This window comes from Martes martes (assembly GCF_963455335.1).
Source record: "Martes martes genome assembly, chromosome: 13".
Classification (NCBI taxonomy): Eukaryota; Metazoa; Chordata; class Mammalia; order Carnivora; family Mustelidae; genus Martes; species Martes martes.
This window is the reverse complement of record NC_137901.1, coordinates 51,775,060-51,794,045: the sequence shown is the minus strand read 5'-3', so window position 1 is coordinate 51,794,045 and position 18,986 is coordinate 51,775,060. Positions and strand designations below refer to the sequence as shown.

The window sequence follows — 18,986 nt, the reverse complement described above, 5'->3', positions numbered from 1 at the left end:
TGGAAGAACAAATATTGTGAAAATGTCTATTCTACCTAAAGCAATCTACACATTTAATGCAATCCCTATCAAAATCCCATCCATTTTTTTTAAAGAAATAGAACAAATAACCCTAAAATTTATATGGAACCAGAAAAGACCTCAAATAGCCAAAGGAATATTGAAAAAGAAAGCCAAAGTCGGTGGCATCACAATTCCAGACTTCAAGCTCTATTACAAAGCTGTCATCATCAAGACAGTATGGTACTGGCACAAAAACAGACATATAGATCAATGGAACAGAATAGAGAGCCCAGAAATAGACCCTCAACTCTATGGTCAACTAATCTTCGACAAAGCAGGAAAGAATGTCCAATGGAAAAAAGAGAGCCTCTTCAACAAATGGTGCTGGGAAAACTGGACAGCCACATGCCGAAAAATGAAATTGGACTATTTCCTTACACCACACATGAAAATAGACTCAAAATGGATGAAGGACCTCAATGTGAGAAAGGAATCTACCAAAATCCTTGAGGAGAATGCAGGCAGCAACCTCTTTGACCTCAACCGCAGCAACTTCTTCCTAGGAACATGGCCAAAGGCAACAGAAGCAAGGGCAAAAATGAACTACTGGGATTTCATCAAGATCAAAAGCTTTTGCACAGCAAAGGAAACAGTTAACAAAACCAAAAGACAACTGACAGAATGGGAGAAGATATTTGCAAACGACATATCAGATAAAGGGCTAGTATCCAAAATCTATAAAGAGCTTATCAAACTCAATACCCAAAGAACAAATAATCCAGTCAAGAAATGCGCAGAGGACATGAACAGGCATTTCTGCAAAGAAGACATCCAGATGGCCAACAGACACATGAAAAAATGCTCCACATCACTCGTTATCAGGGAAATACAAATCAAAACCACAATGAGATACCACCTCACACCAGTCAGAATGGCTAAAATTAACAAGTCAAGAAATGACAGATGCTGACGAGGATGCGGAGAGAGGGGAACCCTCCTACACTGCTGGTGGGAATGCAAGCTGGTGCAACCACTCTGGAAAACAGTGTGGAGGTTCCTCAAAAAACTGAAAATAGAGCTACCCTACGACCCAGCAATTGCACTACTGGGTATATATCCTAAAGATACAAACGTGGTGCTCCGAAGGGGCATGTGCACCCGAATGTTTATAGCAGCAATGTCCACAATAGCCAAACTGTGGAAAGAGCCTAGATGTCCATCAACAGATGAATGGATAAAAAATATGTGGTATATATACACAATGGAATACTATGCAGCCATCAAAAGAAATGAAATCTTGCCATTTGCGACGACATGGATGGAACTAGAGGGTATTATGCCTAGCGAAATAAGTCAATCGGAGAAAGACAACTATCATATGATCTCTTTGATATGAGGAAGTGGAGATGCAATGCAGGGGGATTGGGGGGAGGTAGGGAAAGAAAAAATGAAAAGGTGGGATTGGGAGGGAGAGAAACCATAAAAGACTCAATCTCAAAAAACAGACTGAGGGTTGTTGGGGGGAGGGGGGACGGGAGAGGGTGGTGGGGAAATGGACATTGGGGAGGGTATGTACTATGATGAGTGCTGTGAAATGTGTAAACCTGGCGATTCACAGACCTGTACCCCTGGGGATAAAAATACATGATATGTTTATTAAAATAAAATAAAAAAAAATACTATGAGGAAATAAATATGGAAAAAAATAAAAAAAATAAATACAATGAAGTTATAAAAATGGTAGGGAAAAAAGTGGAAGAAATTTTTTTTTTTTTTTTTTTTTTTTAACATCAGAGACTAAAGGAGGCCATCCTAAGTCTGGCTAAATTTCTAGGACTCTGTTAAGTGGGAAAGAAAATTAGAACAAGAAACCTATGCTGTCTCACTGATTCTTACAATCTCTCACTGATTCTTCTAGTTTTCAGTTCTACCACCTCAAGCAAACCAATATAGCAAGGAGGATATTTCTACCTATATAATAGATTTGGAGGCATCTCCAGAGGTCCCTATCCAACAGAAGCCAAAGCAGGTACTCCATGAGGTCTTGCATCACTTTGGAAATACTATCTCCTAACCACTTATGAATGACATAAGCTGCTTAGTGAAACAAGGGTAAAGCGTTCTACTGACAAGAGGAGTATTTGGTAGTGAGAAAAGAGGTAGTTATCAAACGTTCATGGATATCACTGAGGAGAAACAGATTGAATGCACATTATACATAAAGTTCAATAAAATGTGAGTTGTATTAATGGACTATGTCATTGGATTTCTACTCTTATCTTGACAGTGGTGGTGCTGAAAGTACTGAGATGTCTTCTGGGTCAAAATCCAACCACCCAGTGCCTGCCTGTATTTTGTCAAGGGATTGTCAATTGCCAAGAGAATGTCAGGAGGACAGAATTAGTTTTAGGGCTTTTAGCACTAAGGACAGGAAACTCAGAAACTATAAATAAAGAAAAAAAACTATAAAAGGAAGAGACTGAACTAGACTAGATAACAATTTGTATTTCTCAATAGTGAAAATACAGCACATAAATCAAAAGGGAAAAATATCTGTACCATATCCATATAAGCTAATTACTCCAATCTGACTGTTTTTGATGTTCAAAATGGTGTTCCTATAAATCAATAAGAAAATAGAAAAATGGCAAAAGACACAAATAGATAGTTGTAATAAGTGTGAAATATGTTCAATTTGAGAAGAAAAATTGCAAATATGAAAAAAATCATGTTTTCACTCATTCGTTTAAAATATTGATAAATATAAGCAATTTTATAAAGGTTGAAATTAACAGAAGCAAAAAAAAAATATATACATAAAATAGGGCAAAAAAGTCCACAAGAATTAGCAATAACAAACCATACAAAAAGACAATTGCTTTTATAACATATATATATATATTTTTCATTTTCTTTGTTTCAATGAATTATTTTTTTCATTTTTTATTATGTTCAGTTAGCCAACAAATAGTACATCATTAGGTTTTTTTTGTGTGTGTGTTTTCCTTATGATTTTTTCTTTTTTTTTTATTTTCAGTGTAACAGTATTCATTGTTTTTGCACCACACCCAGTGCTCCATGCAATACGTGCCCTCCCTAATACCCACCACCTGGTTCCCCCAACCTCCCACCCCCCCGCCCCTTCAAAACCCTCAGGTTGTTTTTCAGAGTCCATAGTCTCTCATGGTTCACCTCCCCCTCCAATTTCCCTCAACTCCCTTCTCTTCTCCATCTCCCCATGTCCTCCATGTTATTTGTTATGCTCCACAAATACGTGAAACCATATATATTAAGCTATTTTTTTCACCTTTCAAATGGTAAAGATTTTAAAAGAATGATGTGGATGCCATGGGAAAATGCATATGCTCACATTGTTGAGGAGCTTTTAACTGGTGCAAGTTTTCTGCAGAGAAAATTGTCAATATACATCAAAAGTTGAAAGAAAAAAACCACATACTTTGCATAGCAAAAATGCATCTTTTTAAAACTATAGCCCAAGGAAATGTTTTAAATTGTTGTCTCTGAGTTGTGGGATTATGGGTATATCACTTTCTGTGTATTTCTGTATTTTCCACAATTTTTTGCAATGAATATGAATTTTAATTAATAAAGGGGGAAAAACCAAAGTAATGTTATGTATATAATGGGGGAAATAATTTTCTACCTTTTTTTTTTTAAAGCTTTAAAACCTCATGAAAACAAATAATTTCCTTGCCAGTGTGGTAATTCCTTACTCTCACCTCTAGAAGCATTTATTAAGAGTCTGAAGAACTTAAAAGCAAATGTGCTTTGGAAAATGAAAACAGTTGCAAACTGAGATAACTGGCAAAAGACATAGAGAAATAACACTATCATAAGGAAAAAAAAATCTTTCCTATATATACATTTTAAAATGAAAAACCAAATACCTTGATGCAGTCTATCAGCCAAACCAAGGCTGCCACAATGTGTGGCCATGTATGAGGGGCACCCACTGTATACATGGAGCTTTTGGATAATGCAAAAGGATACCTATGAAAAATTAGAAAAAAAAAAAAAATAGAGGCCAACAATGTTAGTTTTGTGAAAATAAGGCTAAATTTGGCAAGAAGTTACATTAGAAAAATTCCACATATACACCCACAGTCTTGACTTATTTAGAAGATATTTATTAAGATTTCATCCTTGGTCATCTTATTCTGAAATGAGATTTTAGAATCTCATTGGTTTCTTCTCTGCAGATTATTTCATGCATGTATACCTAACACTGTAGAACTTGATTTATAACCAGTATGCTAGACTTCTCTCCTAAAAGATTTTTTGTTCTCTCAAATTCAATGTACTCCAAATAAGCTACATGTGTATACTCTTCATCCTCAAATCCATTCCTTCCCATGTTTACTCTAAACAGCCATTCTTGACTTTACCCATCCCATTTTCTCCAGGCCTCCTATCCTGTCTTTTTTGCTTCCATAAAATCTGTGGTATCCAGCCCATCCTATCTATTCCTCATCATCTCAGTATTTGGAAGGCCTTATGAACTATCTTCTATAGTCCTACAATAACCTTCAAACAGTTGTTTTTCTTGCCTTTTAAATTTATCCTAAGAGATACTGCTCACAGTGATCTTAAGATATATGATTTTTCTAACTCAGAATCTTTATAAATCAATTGAGTCTGATTCTTCTTTGTGTTTCAACAATCTCTCTAGTCTAATAAATATAACATACAAACCCAAGATCTTTAAAGATTCTTGGAACCTCTTCTTCAAACTTTGTGTCAGGAAGTTCATACGAAGGGCACAGGAAGCCATAAAGAAAAGTGAAGATCTTTAGGAAGTCTTTAACAGAAGGAGCTTGTAGAGATTTCATGGATACGCTATATGCATAACCATTTTCTGTAAGAAACTACAATAATTTTTATGAAACATCAAACACTTTATAATAGAAAAATTATTGGGAAATACTTAAGAGAATATAAAATACCTCACAGAGTTGTCGAATACACTGCTGAATGAATGCTTTGTCATTAAGTGGTCGTGGGTCCTTGATTTTTTCAGAACTGGAAAATATACCAAATTGACTATTCCGGGATCCATGTCCGCTAGTTCTGGAAACATAAACAGCCAGTCAAAAGCATTTCTGGCAGTGGTCAAGTCTAAATTATTTCAAGGTGATCTTGTATTTTCCTAGCAGCAACAACATCAAAGTTCAATTCTTTTATTCAAAGCAGAGAAAAAGGGCAAATCATGATAAGTATAAAATGAGATGGGAAGAAAAACGCACTGTGGTGCTTTGCATTCCTAACACCATCACCTAAGAATGTGCATTTTGAGTCCACTAGATCTTCTGTAAAACCATTCTCCAAGTTTATTCAGTAACCCAAGTCCTTTCGCCACCCTTTTTAGCCTTTCATGATTGCTCCTTCACTCTTAACCCCTTCATTTGCCATCATTTCTTGTGGGAAAATTGTTTTTGAGATGTTAAAATAGGTTGTGTATGCTTTTTCTCTTGAATATTTTTGTGTCATGCAATACTATGTATCTGATTGTTATTTACCATAAATTTACATGGTGCAACTTTTTAGTCATTAATGGATGCAACATATATGTTCCATTCTAAGCCTTCCCCACAAAACAAAACTTTATATTTTTATAATGGTTCCTTTGCCTAACTTTGTAGCCTGATTTTGCTAACAACTGTAGTTTATTAAATACCCTTAGAATAATAATTTTCTTTATTGAACATATGCCACAAAACTGAGATGCAATGAACATTGGTGTAATATTTGAACTCTGTTCATCAGAGATCTATTTCTCCCTGCAGGTTTGCTTACTGCTTTCAACTTCTCTCCTGCCAAAGCTCTAAAAGTTCTTTAGCTTGGGCCCTCTCATTCCACAGCCCGGATTAGCTATTTTTTTCCCCTGAGAATCTGCTAATTTGAGAACCACTTTTCTACATACTGTTATTACTTTTTTGTTTTTTTTTAACTAAAAGGAGTACATGCATAGACTCAGCTGTTATTCTACACAAAACTGCACTATTAGACATCTTTTTAAGTTAAAAGAGAATACCCTAGCCAATCAAAATACTGTATCATTCAATTTATAGCTTAAGAGCACAAGGCCTAGAACCAGAGTTTGTGGTTTCAAATTCTGCCTCTTGTTTCTAGTTGTATGACCCTAAATAAATTACTTAATCTCTCTGTGCTTCAATTTCCTTTTCTATAAAATGGATACAATAACAGTATCTATTCACAAGGCAGTTCTGAGGATTGATTAAAAGAGTAAGTACAGACAAAATACTTAAAACAATGTCTGGTTCAGAAAATATTAGATTTTATAATAATTATCATTATCTCTGAGGTTCACCACTGAGGGAAAAGTTAGAATACAAAAATGTCTTAAGATTCATCATCAGCTGGAATGAATACCAGAAAGATCTTAATTTGGTTTCAAGGCAAAGACTTTTCATAATGTAACAAACATTTCATCTCTGAATATTTTCAAAACAACTGAACAGGTTTGCCTTAAAACAGTTATATTTGGTTTTGGTGAGATAAAAGAACAGATTATTTTTTCAGTTTTGAGGTTTATCATTTCTTAAAAAATAGATTAATTTTATTGAGTTGTAATTTGCTTAGAGTAAAATGTATCTGTTTAAAGTGTCCAGTATAATGAGACTTGACAACGTATACACACGTGTAATCTCTGCCACAATGATGATATGAAGATATTGAACATTTTCATCATTGCAAAAGTTTTTTTACTCTTTAACAATCAAGCCTTGCCCTACCTTCAGCATAGGCAACCACTGATCTACACTAAACAGTTGTTCTCAAAGTGTGATCCTGGAGATCTGAGAAGTCAAAGCTATTTTCATACTGAAAAACTAAGATGGTACTTGCCCCTTTAATTCTCATTTTCTTATGAGTGTACTCTGGAGTTTTTCAGAGGTTGGCTATATGATGTATGATATTTTAACAATGTGGAAGCTGATTTGAGAAGCTAGTGATCTTCTATTTAGCCAGACATTAAAGAGATTTGTAAAGATGTGAAACAACATCACTTTTCTTACTGAAATAGTTTTGTATTTGGAAAAAAAATATATACTTATGATATTTTTGTTAAAATGTAAGGGGTTATTATTATTTTACATTCAATGAATGCATAATTAAACTTTTCAGTTTTAGTATCTAATATGATTAATATCCATGAATACAGCCCACAAAATAAAAAGCTCTTTGGAATCTTAATATTTAGGAGTATAAAAAAGCCTGGGGCTAAAATGTTGAACTAGATGATGGTTCCTCCCAATTTAAAAATGCTATGATTCCATACTATCTGAAAGCTAGGTGTAGAATTTTTAGTCTATTCACTTATAACATGAAATAGTGGTCTGAATGTGCTGATAGATCTCTTAGCACTATCTAAAACAGATATAACCATTTCATCATTTAAAACGGAAGAAAGCTAGCTTATAACTTTCTTTTGTAAGAGATCACGCCATCCAATTGTTTTTTAGAATCCCTTCATTAAAACTAATAAAAAATATCATTACCTTTTACCAAACACAGAGACTTTTCTTTCAGATGTGGGTTTGTTTATATTCAACTTTCCAAAGGTTGGTTTCTCTTTGCTTTAACAAAATGAAAAAGACAAACTTTAAAAAATAAATATAAAAGAAATTAGTATAAGAAATTTTTGGAAATACGTTGGAACTAGCACCTCTTTTCCGTTACCTATAAAAATAATTCAGAATCATGAAAAAAAATTTTTTTTAAGATTTTATTTATTTGACAGAGAGACATAGCGATAGAGAGAACACAAACAGGGGAGTAGGAGAGGGAGAAGCAGGCTTCCTGCGGAGCAAGGAGCCCAATGTGGGGCTTGATCCTGGGATCATGACCTGAGCTGAAGGCAGACACTTAACAACTGAGCCACCTAGGGGCCCAGAATCATGAAAAATTTTAGTAGCAATCATAGCTGTTAAAAATGGTATAGGCTAACAACATGCACAAGTACTAATGCTAAAATGTTAAGAAAGTGGAAAAAAACATTATCTACATTCTCATTTCAATCATTTTAACGTATGTACATTTATGGATAACCTTAAAGGAAAAGAATTTAAAAATGGGTATCTTCAATCATAGGATGATAGCTACATTTAACATTTTTCTTTTATGGCCTACTGTATCAGAATGCAGCTACACCAAGAACATACATTATGTAAATAACAAACCCAAAACATTACCAGTGACAGCTGTTTAGTTTTCAATATAATTCAAGGCATAAATCTTTTAGTGTATGTAATGTGTAATAATACAAAAAATTTCTGATTTCAGAAGTTAAATATACAAATAATTCAAATTCCTAAAAGTAGCTGAGGCTTATACAATGTAAACCTAAGTAATTTAAGTGCAGTTAGCAAGTAACTTGTACCTTGGTATTACAGGGTTGATAAAGCCCTCAGTGGCTTACAAACAGCCTTCTTTTAATTAGAACAAACTCAAAGAGAAAAACTCGTTTATGATAGTATAATTATATACCACTTTCCAGTGAATACTGAGAAACAGTTTGGAGAAGTGGTTCTGTAGGCTCTTCTAAACTGCAGCTTATCATCAAGCAAATAAGTAGTAACTCTGATAATTTTGCCAGTTGGATATACTTCAGTAAATTCAAAGTTCTAGCAATAAGCTTGAATTAAGCAGGTCTAGAATAAACGAGGAAAATAAGAAAAAATGCTGAAAGGGAATTAACAGTCCTTTTTAGGAGTTGCTGGGCAAAGGATGTAGCTTTGGCAATTTAAGGAACAAATGAGATAAAACACAGTAATATGCCAATTTTTAGCCTTCATTAACCCAAATTATGTACCAATGTGAACAAGATTCATCAGAACATCATAGTACATTTTTATATTAATCATCTTCACAGATTTTTTTTGTCCAAGACAGGCACGAGGACTTACGTTTGAGGAGTATGGAGGCCTTGTTTATTGAAATCCTGAGACCTTAACTCCTGCATGGAAAGTCGGCCAGCACCACCGGTGGAAACTGAACTGCGCTTCATGCTTACCACCTGCATTCATGAATGAATTCAGTATTAAAAAATCTTTCCAGATACAGATGCTTCATTAAGCACCAGCTGTTATCTTCATCCCCAAACAGAAAGCAACCAAGCATTGTTTCTTCAAGATAATCTTTCCCTGGGCTCTATTGTTCATATAACGTGAAGTCCTCATTTGCAGGGAACGTATATTTAACTTCTTTTAAAAATATTCAACACACACGAATATTTACTAACTGCCTACCATGTACACCCAAGTGTGCAAGGCAAGGCAATTGAAATGACACAATGATAAATAAGGTATAATTCCTGCCTTCACACATCTATGGTAATTAAAGCCCCGAGGCCTAACCCAGATCACTTTACTGCTGTTGGCTGCACCTTTTCACTGGGTAAGTCAGAGGCTACCTGACAAGAACTACCTCAAGATGTTTCCTTTACTGTGGTCTTAGAGAATACAAATGCTTTGTTTTCTTTTCCTAACGTTCATCTCTCTTGCTCTGTCTTTAACCCACTGTTTCCCATTTATATTTAATTAGTGCCCCTCTTATTTCAATCCCCCTTCCAACAAGGATCAATTATCTGGTCCACAAAATGGTATACAGGCTGCTTCTTATTTCCTTCATCTCTACTGAAGCAGTTGTCTCCTAGGATACTCATGATTGCAAATCTTTTGATCCTACCTCATCTCTGTGGCATTAGACCCTATACACCTAGATTTCTCAGGTCCTGTCTTGATTTCCAGCGCTGTGGACATTTGTAGTTATCCTGTCACTTCTCTAGGCTCTCCTTTGTTTTTTAAACTGATTACACTCTTTCCATCTTGTTCTGCCACCTATTTCTTTCACATCTTTATACATTTCTGCTATCCATTCAAATTTCCCACTCACCTACATGTGCATTCCAAATCTTCACTTAAAATGTAATTTAAGATTAAGACACACCCACTAGGACGTTACACCAGTATCTCAAACGCAACACCTCAAACAGTTCTTCATCTTGTCCCTTCTCTCCCTGCTCCCATCAATTCTTCCCCTTTCCTCCCTCCAGACTCTCTGCTCCCCACCAGAGTGCCCTTAGGTCTCCCTTTTCTCCCCTGGAAGTCACTGTCAGTTGAAATTTATTGGACTCCGGGAAACTTGCGCCCCGTACAGACTCGGCCGGGAGACTTCTCACAATGGCAGACACCAAAACGTTGCTCCTCAGGGCCTCTAAATCTAAGCTGTTAGCACTATCGCTTTCTCCCTTAGAACAAACAGTTCGGCGGCACAAAATTAACTCAAAGTCATTAATTACCTTTCTTCCAGTTTCGTGACGCAACCCAGGGGCCGAATTCCTGTAACCTGTGCAACTACTCACCGAGCAGGACAAAAGCCGCCGAAACACCCAACTCCTCCCTCCACCCGCCGTCGCAGTTCGAATTTTAAAATCTCCGCTGGCGTCTACGTCAACACATACGTCGAACGCGTGCACAACACTTACGCGCCGCTCCCAGTCGCGGGAATTGTGCGTATTGCTGGCCGCCTGCCGCTTCGGTCAGCACACTGGCGTCTCTGGTAAGTGCAAGCGTCCCCTACAAAGTCTGGTCGGATTTCTAAAGTTAGCGCTGAAGACCTGGACGCTCTAGGTCTCTGAGGAGCGGATGGAGAGCTCCAAATCGCCCTGGAAACGCTTTTTCCGTACAGCAACATGGCAGCGCCCGTTGGATCGTAGAAAAATTTCTTTCCTTTGCTATGAAAGTGGCGTCTTTCATGACCACTCTTTAGAGGGTTGCTTCTTTTATGATGCAAGTCTGGGAGACGTCGTGCAGTTTTTCTGACGGGGATGCGGTGAGGTAGGAGATAGTGACTGCTGAGGGTGGGTGTCGCCGGCTTCGAGGATCCAGCGAGTGTGGCGCCGCGGCCGCTAAGGATCGGGTTTGCAGTTTGCTCGAGAGGGTTTCACGGTCCTCTAGTGGTGGCCAGAGAGTAAAGCTATGAGGAACCCAAGGTGGTAGAAGGTGGGTTTGGGTGAGACGGGGAGAGGTAGAAGGGAAAGGATTTAAGCACCATAGTTTACTTTGCTAAAATAGAACTTCCCTGCTTCCCTGAGTTTAAACTCAGAGACATGTACTGCCCGATACCCGGAGAGTGGTGGCGGTGGGAGAAAAGCTTTGAGCCAAAGTCCGCATACTGATTCTTGGAGCAGATTTGCGGTTAACTAATTGTAATCTTGGACATGTCATCTTTTCTGAGTTTCAGTCTTCTTGACTAAATTTCTTGCTCTCACTAGCCATTACATTACCGCAAGTGGTGACTCTGAAGGGAGGACCAATACCAGGATTACCATCACTAATAGCATTTGTTTGAGCAGTTGCTGTGTGTCAGGCACTGGGCAGCACTTAGATGATCTCATTTAGTTCTCTAAATTGCCTTCTGAGATATCATAAAGAATGGATGAATTTGAGACTCAGTGAGATTAAATAACTTGTCCATGGTCATACTGCTAACACTACATGGAGTTAGAAGTTTGGATCTAAATGCTCTCTTACTAGCTGTAGTGTTAAAACACTTATTCTGCCCTCCTCTTAAGTTCTTCATAATACTACATTTAGTAGGCAATACCCAGAACTTTACCCTTTTTTTTTTTTTAAAGGAGGTTTTGAAAAAACATAGTTGCTGAAGGAGGACTGCTCAGAACCAATAACCTTGCAATTTTGTTAGGGTTTGGTACTTCTGATATCTGTTAAAATTGCATTGTGCTCTGCCTAGACCAGTCTTTCATTTTGTTTTTCACACTCCTATGGCAGCAGTGGTTAAGTATGGCAGTGTTGATGGGCTGACTTGTTATGGCAAATGTGCTTTGAAAAAACAAGGACTGATCTGCTAACAACTTCTCTGGAAATTATGGGTTTATCTCATTAAAAAGGGTGTTTATCTCATTAAAAAGGGTGAATTCACATAGGTAATGTAATATTCTTTGCTTCGACAGAACACTCTCATCTTTAAGAATTGAGTGACTTCGTGACTTGGAGGATGTGAACCTAGTGGCTGGATTCAAGGAGGAACAGTAGGTTGTATGGAGGGCCCAGGAGGATTCAGTTGGGATTCCATAAATAAGATCACGTTTTAATGCTCTTTTGCTAAATTGCCTGAAAAGTTTGAATTATCAACCCTGTAATTAAAAGTTTATATTAAAACATTACATTTTTCCTTAACATATCATGAATGTCAAATTCTCTTTTGTGTATAGGTTAAGTTTATGTACATGTGCACGAAATCTCCCTATGTATGTGAAGTATATTTTTGTTGAAATGCGGGACATTTAAGAAGTTAATCTGGAAAATTGGGTTTTACATCTAGACCCTCATTTCCAGAGTTGTTTTTTTTTCCCCTTTCTTTTTTAAGAGAAGAGAATGTCAGTGGTGCATAAGCTGTCTCCAGGATGGTTATTAGATCATCTTTCTTTCGTTAACAACATAAACTACCAAATTCACCAACATCATGAGCCTTGTTGCGGCAAAAATGAACCCGCTTCATCTGTCCACTTTGATCCTCTTCAAAAGGATTCTTTGATGTCTTTGGGAGCTTCTACTACATTTAGTGCTTTTGACTCTACCACTAAGCCAGATAATGATGCCAGAGGAAATTGTGAAATCTTCATACAGAGATACGTTTTTCGATCTGAGCTATTTAATGTCACCAAACCTTATATAACCGCAGCTGTTTACAAAGAATGCCGACAAAGGAATGAAAAGGAAGATCCAGTGGATGGTGTTAAAGAAGAAAACTGCATTTCTATTGGGAAGGTAGAAAGTTTTAATACATTTTTATTTTTCTACAGAACATGCAGAAGAAGTTTTATTATTCCAATATATTTTTTTTTTAAATTTTTTATTTATTTTCAGCATAACAGTATTCATTGTTTTTTCACCACACCCAGTGCTCCATGCAATCTGTGCCCTCCCTAATACCCACCAATATCTTAAATATCTTACAACTTACTAAGTCTAAAAAACAATCCATAAAGCGTAGGAAGGTTTTAGTTATAGCCAATGTAATTTTTTTAAAAAAATTATTTATTTATTTATTTGACAGAGAGAGAGAGATAGAGATCACAAGCAGGCAGAGAGGCAAGCAGAGACAGAGAGAGGGGAAGCAGGCTCCCTGCTGAGCAGAGAGCCCAATGCCGGCTGGATCCTGGGACTCTGGGATCATGACCTAAGCTGAAGGCAGAGGCTTTAACCCACTGAGCCACTCAGGTGCCCCAAGCCAATGTAATTTTTAACTCTTTCCTAATGTTCTACCATTCTTAGAAGACCAAATTTGCATATTTCAAAAGTAAGCAAAGTTTGCTCAAAAGTGAATGCTCTGTAAATTAAACAAAACAACAAAAACAAAAAGCCCTTTCTGCTAGTCATTTGTATTAATTGCATATTTTTATAACTGCTTTTGTTCAACAATGTGCTGCTTTGTCTGCAAAATCCCAAAGCAGTTTATGGATTTTGGGAGATTCTTAGAGACCTGTCCACTGGGGATAAGTTTATATAATGAAGTTTGCAAGAAGGGTGATATTTCATAAAGTTTTTAATAATAAAACTAGAAAGCTACTATAGGAAATTGTGTATGTTCTTAAAGCATATGTATTTGTATATACACTGGTGCAGTCTTTTGGTGAAGTTTCAAGAATGCTATACTCAAGATCAAATTAATTATGCTTTAATACTTTTTATGTTTCTGAAGAGTTCAGAGGTGATTATACAAAGTCCATTTCAGATAGATTATATGAACATTTTCTTTGATAGAGTAGGAGTAACTTTATTACTCACCCACAAATACTTGGGATCTTTCTGTAATGCTGTTGTACGTACAGGGATGAAACAAGATAACCATAGTTGGTACCTTCATGGATCTTATAACTGAGATCCATGAAGAAAAATATTAAATAAGAAAGCATGTTGAGAATTAGAATAAGGAAGATAATAGGGGTAATTTATTACATTGTTCTCATTTCCTGAAATAGGACTTTTAATATTATTGTAATTTCTTCTGTCTTTCTTTTCCTTTGGACAAATATTTATTGACTATTTGCTGTGTGTCAGGCATAGGAAAGAAAATATATAATGTCTGAGATTTCAGTGAAATATTATATAAATTATCAATACTATTACTAATACAGAAAAATAATAAGCATTTGCACTTCACTAAGTATGGGCGTCTTTTAATGTTTTCACTATTATGTTGGATAAATTTCTCATTTTAATATGGAAAAATATAGATGAGTGTATGTAGTGAGTATCTTCACAAAAACTTACCTGAATTCTGATATGCTAAAACAAACTGTTCAATTACCTTAGTCTTCAGTCCATTTATTTATTCAGCCAGGAAACATTTATTGTTAGCCTGCTGGGATTATGCTACCATGTGAGCACTCGTGTTTCAGCAATAAGAGGTATAAAGTCCCTGCTCTATTTTGCACTGTCTTACATGTTCTTTTCTGTGGAGTTGTTAGATACAGAATGGTGTTAGTATATCTGATTTATACCTAGCCCTCAGATCAGTCATTAAGAGCTATTGAAAATGCACTGGATTTTTTAAAATGATAGTATATGAATAGTTCCTTTCCTCATAAATGAAGTTGAGAATTGTATGATATATATCAACTGATAGATGACACTAGTAATATTACACAGTGTCACAGTTTTCTTGTGTTCCATGGATGTCTGTGCTACATTTTATCATTGGTACTAGTTCTTATTAATAGCAGATACAGGTTAGGTGACCTTATATCACTTATTAAGTTTGTAGTAATAACAATAATGGTAATAATAATAATAGTAATTTTTTATTTGGGAAAGCTTATTTCCTTAGTCCATACACTTTTCACTGATTTTGACCTTCCTTGTCGATTAACCTCTTAAAGACTAAGATACACACTATGGAAAATGTGATAACAAAGAAATACCAATATATTTCAAAATATCAATATTGTGATAGATGGCAACGTAATTTTGTCTCTGTAATTTACTCTTTAGAAGCGTAAAAGATGTGTCATTTTCAATCAAGGTGAATTGGATGCTATGGAATATCATACAAAGGTAGGTGTGAAATATTCATTGATGACATTGGAAGATTAATGTGAAATAGTATAAATAACCAATATAAATAAGAATGTTCTTAAAAATTAAGCAATTATTTTGATCAAAGAATTTAATAGTGGAGTGATTTATTTTTACTTTTATAGTAATAAACAGTTCAATTTTTCTTAAAATTTTATATACTTCTATTAGTTTTACTATTTAACACTGGTTAAGTTTAGAAATTTGATAAGTTTTAAAGTCTCTTGTCCATAGGTAAGATGACTTAATAAGATAGTTGCAGAAGAAAGCATGAACAATGTGAAGGATGTATTTTTAGAGCATAACGATAAAGGGGATCTAGTAAAGAAATGAGAGGAAGCAGAGGGTACTCCAGGATTTTAAGCCTTAACTTTCTTGATTGAAATGGGAAAATTGGGGTTGCAATTTGGCTTAGGAGGGATGATAGTAAATGCAGTCTTGGACATGTTTGAGTTAATTTGATGATAGGACCTAAGATTTTTTTCTCTTTTGTGTAGGAAGATATACATAATAAAATCTGCTGTTTTACCCTTTTTAGATGTATAATTCAGTGGCATTAAGTACATTCACAGTATTGTGCCATAATCACCATGCAACCGTCTCCAGAACTTTTTCATCATCCCACATAGAATGTACGCTAGTTAAATAGCTCCCCATTTTCCTCTTCCCACAGCCCTTCGTAACCGCTATTCTACCTTCTGTATTTTGCATTTGCCTATTATAGGTGTATAAGTGGAATCATATATTTATCCTTTTGTTTCTAATTTATTTCACTTAGCATAATGTCTTCAAGGTTCATTCCTGTATCAGAATTTCATTCTTTTTTAAGACTGAGTAGTATTTCATTATATGTCTGCACTTCATTTTTTTTATCCATTCATTTGTTCATGGACATTTGGGTTCTTTCCATCTTTTGGCTGTTGTGAATAATGCTGCTATGAATATTTGGTGTATAAGTATCTGTTTAAGTCTTGCTTTCAATTATTTTCAGTATATACCTAGATGAGAATTGCTGGATCATATAGTAACTTTATGTTTAACTTTTTGAGGAACTGCCAAACTCTTTTCCACAGCAGTTGCATCATTTTGTATTCCTACCAGCAGTGCACAGGGGTTCCAGTTCCTGCCCACTCTAATACTTGTAATTTTCTGTTTGCCTTTTCAAAAGTAAAAGCCATCCTAATAGGTGTAGAGTGATATTTCATTGTGGTTTTCATTAATACATTGGATTTTATGTGTATTGAGGATAGCTGAATACACAAGTGCTAAATCTTTCAATACCAAAAGTTTGCTGTAGTTTGTTAATTTTCGAAGTATTTCTATTGCCTGGAAATGTCACTTGCAAGATTAAACTGCAGAAGTATGCAAAAATCCAGGGTCTGATATAAGAAAGATTAATAATTTCAAGATGTTAAATGAAATTAGAGAATAGAATTTCTTGAATTCATGGATGTATTCAGATCACTAAATACTTTTGACTATTAATGATAGCTATAAATTGGGAAATATTCATGTGCTACAGAATAGAATCAAACCCTTCAGTCATAGAACAGAATATTTATAAAATCTAATTTGAACTCTTTTAGCTTCAGTAGCAAATTGCAATAAAAGTATATGGCCATTTTATTGTCAGTTAACAATTTTATAGGGATTAGAATCTATTGGCTGTAATGGAATGTTTGAAGTTGGTACAAGGACTGTTAATAGACAGGATATGTAGATGACTTTAAGGAACATATATTAAGAAAAAGCCTGTAGTAGAACTTGTCTTATTTTCTTTACTGAATGATCTGTGCCCCTCCCTTTCTTCTTATCTAATTCATTTATTCATTTATACATTTATTCCCTCACTCAGTAAGTGCATTAATTCAGTTCACTTATAAATATTCATTAAGTGCCAGCTGTACAGCAGACAGAGTTATCCCTGGGACTTCAGTAGAAATACAGAAAAATACAGTGCTTCTGTTTCAGCACTTAGGTTCTTGAGGGACACAGATGATTAAACTAAACTACTATATATCATAAAAAGCACTGTGCTAGGACAAGTCTAGGATATAGTGACAGCACAGAGGTGGGCGTCCAACTTAGACCTGAGGATGGGGAGTCAAGGAAAGCTCTATGGAGGCACTGATTTTGTTTAAGTTGAGTCTTTGTAGTAGGCATTAGTCATGTAAAGAGGGTGATGAAGAGTGTTCTAGGCTTTGAGGAGAATAGCATTTTTTTTCTTTTTTTTTAAGATTTTTATTTATTTGACAGATGGAGATCACAAATAGGCAGAGAAGCAGGCAGAGAGAGAAGAGGAAGCAGCCTCCCTGCTGAGCAGAGAGCCCGATGCAGGGTTCGATCCCAGGACCCTGGGATTGTGACCTGAGCCGAAGGCAGAGGCTTTAACCCACTGAGCCACCCAGGCACCCCAAGAATAGCATGTAAAAAAAAAAATTATTTATTTATTTATTTAACAGACAGAGATCACAAGTAGGCAGAGAGGCAGGCAGAGAGAGAGAGAGAGAGAGAGGAGGAAGCAGGCTCCCTGCGGAGCAGAGAGCCAGGTGCGGGACCCTATCCCAGGACCCTGAGAGCATGACCTGAGCCGAAGGCAGAGGCTCAACCCACTGAGCCACCCAGGCGCCCAAGAATAGCATTTTTTAAAAAAGATTTTATTTATTTGACAGAGATCACAAGTAGGCAGAGAGGCAGGCAGAGAGAGAGGGGAAGCAGGCTCCCTGCTGAACAGAGAGCCTGATGAGGGCTCCATTCCAGGACCCTGATCATGACCTGAGCTGAAGGCAGAGGCTTAAACCTCTGAGCCACCCAGGCGCCCTGAAGAATAGCATTTTGCTAAAGTTTAAAAACAAGATGGTATAAAGCTTATTTAAGAAACTGAAAAAGGTTCCAGGTGGCTGGGCTGTGGAATGTGGAGAGGATGGTTAGAGATGAAACTGGGGAAATAAGAAGTCACAGATCATGTGAAATTTTACAAGACGATCTTAAGACATTTAGAATTAAGGGTGGTGGGAAGCTGTTGAAAGCAGGCGACATGATCAGATTTACATTTTATTTAATTTATTTAATATTAACTTCGTTTTTAGATAGGAAATGCATTCATTTGTAAAGTTCAAAATGTACAAAGAGTCTCAGGGCGCCTGGGTGGCTCAGTGGGTTAAGCCGCTGCCTTCAGCTCGGGTCATGGTCTCAGTGTCCTGGGATCGAGTCCCGCATCAGGCTTTCTGCTCAGCAGGGAGCCTGCTTCCCTCTCTCTCTCTCTCTCTCTGCCTGCCTCTCTGCCTACCTGTGATTTCTCTCTGTCAGATAAATAAATAAAATCTTTAAAAAAAAATGTACAAAGAGTCTATAGTAGGTCTTTCTCTAATCGCTATCCCTCAGTCCGCCTGCCTTTTCCTCTCAATGTATTTGTTCAGTGGTGGTGGCGTTCATACATGAAATACAATTTGTGCATATATTCCCCTTCTCCTTTTTTATTTAGATGGTAGCGTACTTGATACAATTTTGCACCTTGCTTTTTTCCCTTCAGATAGACGTACTTTACAAATTGTTCTATGTCACTTGTCTTTCGTACTTTTCTTAGTCTTTAACTGTTGACATTTAGGTACATTATACACATGCTGTATACATACATATGTGTGTATCTGCAGGATACATTTCAAGCAATTAAGTTGTTGGGTCAGAGGTTTGAACCTTTTGATAGATGTTTTCAAATTGCTACTATGGAGGTTTTATCATCTTATTAGCAAACCAGAAATGTATAATTTTACCTTTTTTCTCACATCCTTACCATCACAGTATGTGATTTATTGTTTTTGGTACTTTCCAATTTGATAGGTA

General features: G+C 36.2%; 2 protein-coding genes across 4 annotated transcripts in view; one reads left to right on the top strand and one right to left on the bottom strand.

Annotated features, from left to right (window-relative positions):
* The window catches only part of NDC80 (NDC80 kinetochore complex component), a 55,572-nt gene extending 45,119 nt beyond the window's left edge, over positions 1-10,453 (bottom strand). The window contains exons 1-6 of one of the 2 annotated variants that reach the window (XM_080821933.1): positions 10,343-10,453; positions 8,949-9,058; positions 7,542-7,619; positions 4,968-5,091; positions 4,717-4,889; positions 3,912-4,014 (exon numbers count right to left, since the gene is read on the bottom strand). In XM_080821933.1, the coding sequence (XP_080678059.1) occupies positions 3,912-4,014; positions 4,717-4,889; positions 4,968-5,091; positions 7,542-7,619; positions 8,949-9,049 (579 nt within the window). In that variant the 5' untranslated portion in view covers positions 9,050-9,058; positions 10,343-10,453. The remainder of the gene's footprint in view (positions 1-3,911; positions 4,015-4,716; positions 4,890-4,967; positions 5,092-7,541; positions 7,620-8,948; positions 9,059-10,342) is intronic. The other variant, XM_080821934.1, reaches the window with a different exon arrangement.
* Positions 10,454-12,016: 1,563 nt separating this feature from the next.
* METTL4 (methyltransferase 4, N6-adenosine) overlaps positions 12,017-18,986 on the top strand; it is a gene marked incomplete at its 3' end in the record, with an annotated part of 41,294 nt that continues 34,324 nt past the window's right edge. For both annotated transcript variants that reach the window (XM_080821498.1, XM_080821499.1), the window contains exons 1-2: positions 12,017-12,833; positions 15,060-15,122. In XM_080821498.1, the coding sequence (XP_080677624.1) occupies positions 12,441-12,833; positions 15,060-15,122 (456 nt within the window). In that variant the 5' untranslated portion in view covers positions 12,017-12,440. The remainder of the gene's footprint in view (positions 12,834-15,059; positions 15,123-18,986) is intronic.